General features: G+C 35.0%; 1 protein-coding gene and 1 long non-coding RNA gene across 2 annotated transcripts in view; one reads left to right on the top strand and one right to left on the bottom strand.

Annotated features, from left to right (window-relative positions):
- LOC136834214 (uncharacterized) overlaps positions 1-12500 on the top strand; it is an 83447-nt gene that overhangs the window by 47981 nt on the left and 22966 nt on the right. The gene's annotated exons all lie outside the window — the stretch shown is intronic.
- LOC136834213 (cytochrome P450 307a1-like) overlaps positions 7348-12500 on the bottom strand; it is a 9066-nt gene continuing 3913 nt past the window's right edge. The window contains exons 2-6 of the mRNA XM_067096509.1: positions 11168-11313; positions 10645-10998; positions 10213-10365; positions 9947-10094; positions 7348-9634 (exon numbers count right to left, since the gene is read on the bottom strand). Of these exons, the coding sequence (XP_066952610.1) occupies positions 9303-9634; positions 9947-10094; positions 10213-10365; positions 10645-10998; positions 11168-11313 (1133 nt within the window). The 3' untranslated portion in view covers positions 7348-9302. The remainder of the gene's footprint in view (positions 9635-9946; positions 10095-10212; positions 10366-10644; positions 10999-11167; positions 11314-12500) is intronic.

Genomic DNA, 12500 nt, shown 5'->3' with positions numbered 1-12500 from the left:
CAACTACCACTCGAAAGCCTAGGTTAAGTTTCTGAGGACTGATTTTATCCGGTACAGATCATGGATTTGTACAGTTTCAAGGATGACAACTGACGAGTGCCTAGAGAGTAAAATAAAGAAAAAAGCAGTCAGACGTTCATAAAACCTTTTTGAATTAAATGTTTCAAGTAAAAGACATTCTAAATTGCCAGTGAGCTTTTAAGAGGTCATATCGTGCACGGAATAGTTTTAATGTCAGTCCTAAGAAGGGCTATACAATATATAGTAACAAAATGAAATACTGAATGAATTTAGAGTAGTCTGAAAGATGCAGATTTGGAATTGGTTTCATAAATAATGTCGTTTATGAAAAATAAGATTTAGATACCGCATTTCGACGAGTTCACATTTCATCATTCACATGAATAGTTCGCTCGGGTATTGAAAGTAATTGTAAGTGCCTAATTCTTTTTTTTTTTTGTAAGTTGGACCTGGTAAACTATTTTGAATTCTTTTGAATAATTTACGCCAGTCTCTTATTATTGAAGATCTCCCTCTTATTTCAACACCTTCTCTCTCTCTCTCTCTCTCTCTCTCTCTCTCTCTCTCTCTCTCTCTCTCTCTCTCTCTCTCTCTCTTCATTATTTCTTTGTAAGTTGGACTTGGTAAACTATTTTGAGTTCTTTTGAATGATTTACCCCAGTTTCTCATTATTGGATCTCTCTCTCTCTCTCTCTCTCTCTCTCTCTCTCTCTCTCTCTCTCTATTTTGAATTCTTTTGAATAATTTACAGTTTCTTATTATTGGATCTCTCTCTCTCTCTCTCTCTCTCTCCTCTCCCCATTTATTCTCCCTTCACTCGCCTTTCCTCCATCGATCCCGCGCCTTTAGATCACAGGATCACAGTTCCTGTACTTCGGGTTTCCCCAGACCACCTGGAAGAAGAAGTAGTCCCGTGGTTTACGCCTGGGCGACTTTTCTAGGAACTCTCTCTATACAATCATCCGCGTCTTCTCTTCTTTCTCCCTTCGCCCCTAACCCCCTCCCCCCATCCACAATCCTCTCCTCCACGGTAGGACCTGAAACCACGACAGTTTCTTATTTCAATCTTTGTTTTGTTGATTTTTTTTCTATAAACTCGAATAGCACGACATTGACGTCAGTGTGACGTGATTTATGTCTTGTATTAAAGTCAGTTTTGACCCTGATGCAAGATATAAGGGTGTGATCATCAGGTACTTGTGGTTTTTTTATTTATATATATCCAGTCTTTTATAGAGGTGTGATTATACGCTCGCACACACACGCAACGATTAATCCTATATTATACACATTATATATATATACGTATGTATATAGTATTTCATATATATATATGTACTTACATATCTACATTATCTATATATATATATATATATATATATATATATATATATATATATATATATATATATATATATATATTATATATATACATATACAGTATGTCCTTCTGATTTACAACGAATCTTTTCTGGGATGAGGGATGGGGTAATGAAAATTCCCATGCCCTTTTCTGCCATTGCTGTAACCCTCTGCAATTGAATTATTACCATGTGTGCAGTCGAATGATTATGCCAACAGAAACAGTGGCATTTCAGGCAACGGAACTCAGTCGTTTTCTCTGTATTTATTCCTGATTGTTTGACTGCGTTTGAAAACATACGATACAGTGATACTTAAGGGCGTCACAGCAATAATATTCTTTTTATTTTTTGACCCAAAGTACGATTAGTTGTGCCTCGAAATGCATCATATTTTGAGACTGTCAATGATAAAATTGACGTTGTGAATTTTCACAAGACGGGTGACTGGGAAGTTTTGTTTTTTATATGTTTTTTAAATATTCCTCACTCAATAACCTTGATACCAAGGAACCACGTGTGTATTGTGTTTTTTTTTTTGTCTTACAGACGCAACCTGGAAAATTTGATGAATGTCGAAATACCGCATAAACAGTGAAAAGTTATTTTTATTTCTGTTTCCTGTAATTGCCTCGTTATCAAAGCAGTTTTATCATATTTTGAAACAGGTTCCCGCAATTGTCTTTATTTGTCCCCCCAAATGGTGCCAAAGCTTTGATATCATTTAGAACAGTAGTTTGAATTTTGTTAGTCTTCAAATCTCTGATAATCTGTTTGGAGAGTGACTGAACTCTCTCTCTCTCTCTCTCTCTCTCTCTCTCTCTCTCTCTCTCTCTCTCTCTCTCTCATATTTTGCCTTTTAACGTCACCAACGCAGTTACCGCATTTTGAAATATTCTACACTTCATTTATCATTAATCTCACTAATACTTCCTTTATTGCCTGTTTGTATGCATGTATGTATATATGTATGTGTGTATCAGACGTATTTTGTGTGTACTTCTGATTTTTTTTCTACCTTCCATTTTCGCTGATATCATCGACCACGCACTAATGTATCCGTATAAGTTGTTTCCAGGAAATTGGTAGTAAAACCGGATGTACTTGATTGTGAGTGTGTGTGTGTGTGTGTGTGTGTGTGTGTGTGTGTGTGTGCGCGCGCGCACGCGTGTGCGAGCAAGTCGTTGGATTTTTTTTTTTCACAAATTGTAGTCCTTAGTCATTTTCAAGGTTTTTCGGAGACTTTGTACTTAGGAGTTATATTATACATCAAATGGTAATAATAATAATAATAATAATAATAATAATAATAATAATAATAATAATAATACAATAATAATAATAATAATAATTCCTTTATTCCACATTTCAGTTTACAGTGGATATTAAGTTTCTTACATAAAATACAGACGAATGCAAAACTTCATCTAGTTATACCATAAAAATTACAACAACGCAAATGCAGATGTTTGTCAACATCTGTCAAACTCAAGTCGGTTCAGAGTTGAAATTGATTCCCCAAGTCGGTTGGAAATAGAAATTGATACTTAATTTATCCATTAAGTTGATTCAAAATATCAACTGAGACTTCGGTTTGACATTAAGTTAGGTTGCTTCAAAATGAAGAATGAAGTATTTGAGGCGCAAAGGAGAACGGTAATTTTATATTTAGGAAAACAAAATATTTATCTTTAATCTTTCAGGGGGTTGTTTATTTTGCCTGAATTAAAAATGAAAAAATGGGGAGGGTGCATTTATTATTTATAATGTCAGACTATCAGTTGCTTAATCCTCCTCAGTGTATAACTTGTTTTAGCATTTTTTCTTCATATGTACGAGTATTAATTAGATGTATTAAAAGTACCGTGATATATCTTTCAGCCGCCATTTCCCTTTTCTTGGTAATTGTGAAAAGTTTCATTATATTTCTCCTGGAAATTATTTAATTAGGTTTACCCATGCTGATATAACTTTACTCTCATTATGAACAATCTTTATTACAAATCATTCAACAAAATCACGAGTAGATTATTGTTGTGAATACTGAAGCCTGGATTAATCAACATCCATCTGAGTGCTCAGTGCTATACTTGGCACTCATATAAATTTTTTTTTTTTTTTTTTCTTAATTTGGGACTCCCCACCTGGTGTTTGGTTTTGATTCTCCCGTCCTTGAGAAATGAAAGATAGATAGAGAGAGAGAGAGAGAGAGAGAGAGAGAGAGAGAGAGAGAGAGAGAGAGAGAGAGAGAGAGAGAGAGAGAGAGAGAGAGATTTGTCCTTCCTGTGAAACTGGGTATTTTACTCGTCTCGCTAGTGGCTGTGAAGCATGAAAAAGAGTTGTTACTACTACTACTACTACTGCTGCTATTATTATTATTATTATTATTATTATTATTATTATTATTATTATTATTAATAAAGTATATTCAGAATTTAATAAAGAAAGCTTTGCAAACTCTGAACAGCCCTCATTATGAATGTGAGGTCTTTAAACACACACACACACACACACACACACACTTGCGAAGTAATTACAGTGGCAGTCTGTAATTATGTCTGGAAATCCCTGTCCCGTGGAGTAGCACTGCCTCTAATGCTACTGTACCACCACTACTGCTACTAAATAGCAGGTATTTCCTGAAGGTGTCTGTTATATCATAACATTATTCCTTGCAATGACCATGCACAGGTGTTCTCCTTGAGTTGCATGACGCCAGTTGGTCACCATATAACCACAGACCTCGCATCTTGGTCCGTGCCATAGCTTGTGCGCCTCGCTTATTGACTTGTGGGTTAACTGTTAAATATAATTAGTTAGTTTGTTGTTTTTATCAGTTATATTTAATTTAGTACATATATTTGTGCTGTTCTTGCTATGGGATCTGCTTAGTTATTCGTCATGTGCCCTTTTTTTGTTAGTTTCATTCAGTGAAGTTTTTAATGTAAATTGGTGTTTTTTTTGGCTATTCTATAATAATAATAATAATTATGACATCTTTAAAGAGATCTGAAAATGATATGTCTCAACAGAAACATAAATCGAGAAATGATTCAAATTGGAATTTTTATATCTCGGGTTGAAGGAATGCTGCACGTTTTGTGAAATTATGATCCAATAATATATTTATTTTAAAAGATTTAATCACTTGTTATTGCACTCAAAACACACACACACACACACACACACACACACACAAAACATTGCGTTAGTTTGAATTTAATTCTTGACGTAACTGAAGTATTGTGGAATACAAACGACCTTCTAAGTGTTGACATTGGTCTAAGGAAACATTATTTTTCGATTGACGCCTGAGGTCATTAACTGTTCTCTTTCTTATGCCCCTTGCGCATTTTACTAATCCGGGCTTCCCTTGGTGTCTTGCGTCCTCTTTGTCCTTGTGATGTCCGGCACTAACCAATTTTCCCGTCTCGTGTTCTGATGTCATTTTATTTTTGATGATGATTATTATTATTATTATTATTATTATTATTATTATTATTATTATTATTATTGTGCCACCAAGTGAGGTTCTCTATTATCATTTGGATGGAGGATGATCTTTGACGTATTGTTATTATTATTATTATTATTATTATTATTATTATTATTATTATTATTATTATTATATTATAAAGACCCGTTAAGTGAATTTCGTGTTTCAAAAATGGGCCTTTTTCTATTATCATTTGGATCGAGAATGATCTTCAACTCATTATTATTATTATTATTATTATTATTATTATTATTATTATTATTATTATTATAAAAACCCCACTAAGTGAATTTTGTGTTTTACTAAGTGGGTCTTTTTCTAGTAACATTTGGATCGAGAATGATCTTCGACTTATTATTATTATTATTATTATTATTATTATTATTATTATTATTATTATTATTATTATTATTATTAAATTATTATTATTATTATTATGTTGAAAAGAATTTTATAGAAATTGCATTTTTCCTCCTCACTACTCTTTGGTCATCAAGGCTGCTATGAGTGTATAAGAATAAAAAAAAGTGGCTGAATTCAGAACTCCCACTTTTCCTCTTATCCAGATGAGAGCATCTGCCACCTTTTAGCAGATATGAGCCTCGAAGAAAAAAAGTGTAGGAAGAAGAATTGAAGAGACCTTGTGTAAAATTAGTTTAACTGATTCTGCCATACTTTTCAGCAGATGTTTAAAAGAGGGTCTACTCCCTTCATATATTATTATGATTATTATTATTATTATTATTATTATTATTATTATTATTATTATTATTGTTGTTGTTGTTTTATTGTGAAGAAATCCACAGTGGTGTAAAATGTAAATATATATTAGAAATATATATACAGATTGATTAGAATCTATTATTGAAAGTTGGATAGAAATATATATATATGTAAAATGTATATATATATTATAAATATATATACAGATTGAAAATTATATCTGGATATATATTCTTGATATTCTATATATATATATATATATATATATATATATATATATATATATATATATATATATATATATATATTTACAACACTGTGGATTTCTTCAAATGCCATTTTAGTGACTAAGTGCAATTATGAGATTTTTATGAATTATTATTATTATTATTATTATTATTATTATTATTATTATTATTATTATTTATTATTATTATTCACTTCGTCACTGATTAATACGCAAGCCTATAAGCACGCTAACTTGCCAGGCACCTTCCTATAGAAGAGAATACCCATTAGAGCAGGAAAGAGGACAGTAGTTATGCCCACAGAAGCACAGCAGAGTAAGATTCCAGAGGTTCCTTTGGAAGCTTTGCTCTCAAATGCCAGAGAGACTTGTCATCTACCTCGTTCAAGAGAACGTAAAAAAAAAAAAACTAAGTCTGTGCACAGAGCAAAGAATTCTCACAGACCATTGTCTGGCCGGTCATCCTGTTGACACTTTGCGTCAAGTTAAAACTATTTTTTAAATATATTTTTTTTTTTTACATTTTTTGTGTCCAGAGACAGGGCATTTCAAGGGCGGCTGACCACGGGGCAATTTACATAGGAGAGTTTGTGCCTTGTTTCAGTCGTGGGTAGGTTCTAGTTATTCCCCGAGTTTTCTTGGGAATTTAAAAACATTTTCTCTTACATGAAATGGCATGATAATTTTATGTGCTATATATACTGCACATATATATATATATATATATATATATATATATATATATATATATATATATGTATGTATGTATGTATATATATATATATATATATATATAATATACATATATATATATATATATATATATATATATATATATATATATATATATATATATATATATATACCTACATAATATGTATATATATATATATATTATAAGCCTTCCTGATTGTCACAGTATATATATATATATATATGGTATATATATTTTATATATATATAATATATATATATATATATATATATATATATATATATATATATATATATATATATATATATATATATATATATATATATATATATATATATATATTTATACTTATTTATACACGTTTGTCTTATATTCACAAATATTCGTTTGTAGTTATTCTCTAGGCATAGTGAATTTTATATTAAATGATATTCGTAGCTTTATATATACATTATATATATATATATATATATATATATATATATATATATATATATATATATATATAATATATGTAAAACAGTAAACACATCAGCATTCTTTCAAGGGGTCGGTTGCAAGTTCTTTGACTATGCAAAGAACCCATGTTACCACTAATCTTTTTACTTCTTTAATTCATATAACCCTTTGTAGAATTTTCCATATCATTTTAAGACCCCAGTCTCAAGTTTTAAGATGAAAGTGTTCCAACCATTTTATTTTCATTTCTCATGAAAATGCATCGAATAATTGTATTTTCCTTCCAGTTTCAAAGCCACAGGTAGAGGACACTGACAAGCCAAACTGTATTTCTCATTTTATTTTAACTGTCGAAGTACAAAGCACAAATATAATAATATACAACAAATGCAAAAATAAATACACAATAAAAGGTGGGCATATGAGTGGAGATAACAGTATCCCCGTTGGAACGAACAGAGAGAGTTACAATAATGGTGAAAAGACACACGCACACTTAACTCTATGTTCGACCAGAGTATACACAAGAAATCAAAAAAAAAAAAAGAAAACAAAAAGGAAATTACAAATGGACGAGAGATCCCGGTAGGAATGAACAAGAATGTCTCACACAGAAATAAACAAAGATTGTCTTACTTAAGAAATAAACAAAGCGTTTGTGTTCTTATTGCAAATACCATTAGACCCCGCGTGCATGCCGTTTGCAGCAACTGTCGGTGAGCAATTGCTAAAACATTGTCTAGACATTTTCTAAATATTGTCATGGGTGTATGTGATCGGTGCTCACGTGGCGAGTACCTTGATGAAGTGCGAGCTGACGGTCGGTGAAGATCTCGAAATGAGAAACTGAAACGCCAGGAGTATGTTTCGTGTACTGGACGGGAAGGGCAGTCTTGGAATACTGAAGAAGTACCGAGCTCATGGAAGGGTCCAGTCTAAATTGACAACTCTGTCCGATTTTCGGCTTTTGGACTCTGATGCTTGATTTTCATTTTCGTCCAAAATGCGACGCCAGGTAAATCGTTTGGCGAGTCAGTCGCGATTCCAAGATGCCCTCCGGACAGGAACGCCAGTCTGAGGGCCTGCAGGTATTTGATCGTTGCTTTTTTTTTTTTTTTAATACCCGATCGCTTTCTCTCTTCAGAAAGTCGACGAAGATAAGGCGAAGGAGAAAAGATAATAAATATGCAAGATGAAATCAGAGACACTTGCGGGGAAAAATTCAAAAGAAGACATCTTTCAGAGCCCCGCCCGAGAGCTAATACAGTTCCCTTTAATTGGGGAGGGGGTTAACCAACAGCCAGTGAAGGTCACCCCAATAAGTAGAATAGCAAGTTGCACACAAAACGAACACAAAATTTTTCAAAAATCAGGCTTAAATGTTAAGAAAACTGGGAAATAACTTCGCTAACGCTAAATGCCAGAACGGTCCAAAATAAGCCTCAAGGAATTAAAGGATTAACTTTGACATCCAATTTTCGTTGATCTGGAATGCTGGCTTGGAAGTCAGGTTGCGATGAAGTTCATGAAAATTTGGAAAAGATGGAAAGACGATACGAAACAGTCAAGAAACTGAAACACAAAGACGATATAAAACAGGCAAGAAATTGAAACATTTGACACGAAAAGTTTCAAGAATTGGTGTGGCAGCAGGCGTTGAATTTTCAAGTTAAAAGTTGTTTCCCGCAAATAATAATAATAATAATAATAATAATAATAATAATAATAATAATAATAATACCACCATTAGTATAATATTAATAATCAGCGTCACACAAATAGAACCATTACAGAATGACAAAACGAAAACAATTTAACTTTCAGGATAACAGAGATATGTTTATACCCTCGTGAGAAAACTACAACAATATGACAGTTTAGGTAGCCAGGTTCTTATCAAGCTTAAGAAGACAAGGCGACTTTCTCCAGAAAAAAAACCCAGGCGGAGAAAGCCTCTTCTTTCTTACGCTACGACATCGAACGTATATTTTTTTTTTTCAAAAAGTGACTTAATATCAAAATCGTATTTAACGAAACGACTCGAGATGGGAAAGTGCAACGAAGTCCACATTGAAGTCCACAGTCCCACCTGAACTTTTCACTATCCGTTAAGAAATTAAAGTGACTCTTCATATTGGTGATTTTTTTTACTCACATTTCCGTCCACGGTGGCGGGAGTATATACGAAGACATTCCCTATACGTATATATATATTTTTTAAAAAACGTGATATGTTAATTCCTGAATAACCCTTTTTTTTTTCTCATTGTTTTTAAAATTTTACTTTCTTGGAGAGAAGATCATCTCGAAGCTGTCCCAAGTGAGGGAGATTTTGCCCTTGGGGAGGTCGGGGGTCACGCCCTGTGGCAGTCTGATGTCATATCTCTGGAGGAGCGTGGTCGTGACGAAGAAGGTGATGTCCATGACTACCTTGTATCCGACGCAGGACCTCTTGCCTGTGCTGAAGGGGATGAAGTGGGCTGGCTTCTTTAGCTTCCCGTCGACGATGAACCTCTCGGGCATGAACTTCTGGGGTTCATCCCAGAGGTCGGGGTTCATGTTCATCTCGTAGTTGTTCAGGATGATGGTGGAACCCTTTTCGACGTAGTAACCTATTGGTAAAGGAAATGAATGATGCATTTGTCAGTGAAGAAATGATTAACGACAAGGGTATAATTTCAACAAGGCACCGACGTTGCAGAAATGAATTGACGTATGCTATTGACAAGGAAATGAATGATGCATTTGTCAGTGAAGAAATGTATAACGACAAGGGTTTAATTTCAACAAGACACCGACGCCACATAGAAATGCGTTGACGTATGCTACTGAACCTGACAACTTTTTCCTGAATTTAGACTGTATTTAGAAAACCTGGTTCATCTTTGCTTGTTGTAAGAACCAGACGTTCGTTCTGAACCTACCTCCAATGGTGGCGTCCTGGGTAGCGACGTGAGGTACGATTGGTGACGAGGTCATTCTCAGGACCTCGTACAAAACGGCTCTGCTGTAGTTCATGTTGGACCTGTCGCTCAAGGTGGGTGCCTGGTCCCTTCCAATGTTGGCATCGATCTGTCGGTCAAAGGAATACATTTAATGTCTCAGTTGTGTCGAGTCGCAAAGGAATGCGTTCAAGAACATCACGAATTCACACAGTTAATTAAAGCAGTGATCAGAAATGATTTTTTACCTCTTCGTGCAGTTTCTCGATGGCGCCAGGGTTGATGAGGATGAACCCGAGGAATCTCATGACGATGTTGCTGATGGCGGAGGATCCTCCCAGGAGGTCCTCGACGATGTACAGGATGGTTTCCCAGTCCCATTTCTCGTCCTTGTCATCTCTCTGTTGGAAGAAACGTTAGATTTTGTTATTGTGCCTTTTTAATCAGTTACATTTTACCATGGTTCTTCATCCTCGTGCTTACTATTTTTTTTTAATTTGTCACTGAAGTTTTGTGTTTTAGATTATCTCCTTTTGTTATGACTTTTGTAAAAAGTTCTTCATCCCTTTTGTTACTAATTTTTTTTATTTGTTTCCGAATTTTTTTTTTTAAATTACGTCCCTTTTTTAAAAGCCATCTTCCCCTTGATCTTAATCAGAAAGAAAGGCAAAAGAACTCACATGCATAATGGCGAAGCAGGCGTCGACCAGGTCGGACACGTTCTGGGGGTCCTCCTGAAACTGGCGGTACTTCTCGTTGAAGACTGTCTCCAGGATGAATTCCCTGACGTTCTTCGTGACGCCCTTGATCGTGTTGAAGTAGGAGCCGAAGAAAGGAGCCAGCCACGGCAGGGAGTCGGTCACGTGACCGTTGTTGATGTCCTCGAAGATGAAGTCGAAGTCGCGGACGAACTTCTGGAAAGTCTGGTTGCCGTAGTCGAACTTCTTGGAGCACATGTACCCGCTGAAGATGTTCATGGCGCAGTAGGACAGGAGCTCCTTCGTTTTGACAGGCTTGTTCAGGACCTGGTCGATCTGAAAGCGAGAGGGTGAAACATGGCTGTCAAAACGACGCTAACAAGCCGTGAACGTTTTGGACAATATGTACCAGCTTAGAAATGACTGGGAAGATGATATTCAACGCTTAGATGGGATTCTGATACTGAATATGCGTCAAGTGATAGTAGTATCGAGTGGTACTCACGTTGTCGGTGAGGGTGGGCATCTCAGAGGCAATGTTGTCCTCGAAACGTTCCAAGAAAGAGGATTCTGTGCCCCGGAAGGTCAGGTAGCTCCTGACGAGGGAAATGCGCTTCTTGTGGAGTTCTGAGTAGTCGCACAGGGCAAGGGCTGTGGGTCGGGAGGAGAAAAAACAATGAGTACGTCAGCAAATGCTTCAGGAGTTTGAGATATAATTTTTTATCATTAAAAAAATTAAATATTGATAAATGTATGCATAAAACGTGTAGGATTTCTTTTTCAGAACGAAATCAACTCTTAGCAGTTACGAAAAAGTGATCATGCTTTTTTCAGAGAGGATCTAATCCGACAAATGATGTTGATTTGTACAGGTACAAAAATTAATGCTTTTTTTTTCGGAGGGGATCTAATCGGACAAATGATGTTGATTTGTACAGGTACAAAAATTAATGCTTTTTTTTCGGAGGGGATCTAATCCGACAAGTGATGTTGATTTGTACAGGTACAAAAATTAATGCTTTTTTTTCGGAGGGGATCTAATCGGACAAATGATGTTGATTTGTACAGGTACAAAAATTAATGCTTTTTTTTCGGAGGGGATCTAATCGGACAAATGATGTTGATTTGTACAGGTACAAAAATTAATGCTTTTTTTTCGGAGGGGATCTAATCGGACAAATGATGTTGATTTGTACAGGTACAAAAATTAATGCTTTTTTTTCGGAGGGGATCTAATCGGACAAATGATGTTGATTTGTACAGGTACAAAAATTAATGTTTTTTTTCGAAGGGGATCTAATCCGACAAATGATGTTGATTTGTACAGGTACAAAAATTAATGCTTTTTTTCGGAGGGGATCTAATCGGACAAATGATGTTGATTTGTACAGGTACAAAAATTAATGTTTTTTTCGACAGGATCTAATCCGACAAATGATGTTGATTTGTACAGGTACAAAAATTAATGCTTTTTTTTTCGGAATCTTTTTTTTCGGTAAAAATTAATGGATCTAATCGGACAAATGATGTTGATTTGTACAGGTACAAAAATAAACATGATTAAAAGACATCCTCGCGGGGAATAAGAGCCATGAAAATATACCCAGATACGAGAAGTCAGTGCATGAAGAAGGCCGTAGGTAGACAATACCAAACCGAAAATACAGCGCGTAACTCTCTTCCTGCAGCGTCCAGCCTGGCTAAATTTAACTTTTCTCCGAGTCAGAGGTGTGACAGGTTGTAGGGGCAGGGGGTGGGGGGATTGGCCCGGTACAAGTTGGGGGTGGGGAACTGTCTTGCGTTTGTCCCGTCTCTCACTAACTGAAAGGGGTAGGGGA

The sequence above is a fragment of the Macrobrachium rosenbergii genome, chromosome 53 (assembly GCF_040412425.1).
Source record: "Macrobrachium rosenbergii isolate ZJJX-2024 chromosome 53, ASM4041242v1, whole genome shotgun sequence".
Classification (NCBI taxonomy): domain Eukaryota; kingdom Metazoa; phylum Arthropoda; class Malacostraca; order Decapoda; family Palaemonidae; genus Macrobrachium; species Macrobrachium rosenbergii.
Note: the sequence above shows the minus strand (reverse complement) of the source record. Positions and strands in the feature narration are given on the sequence as shown.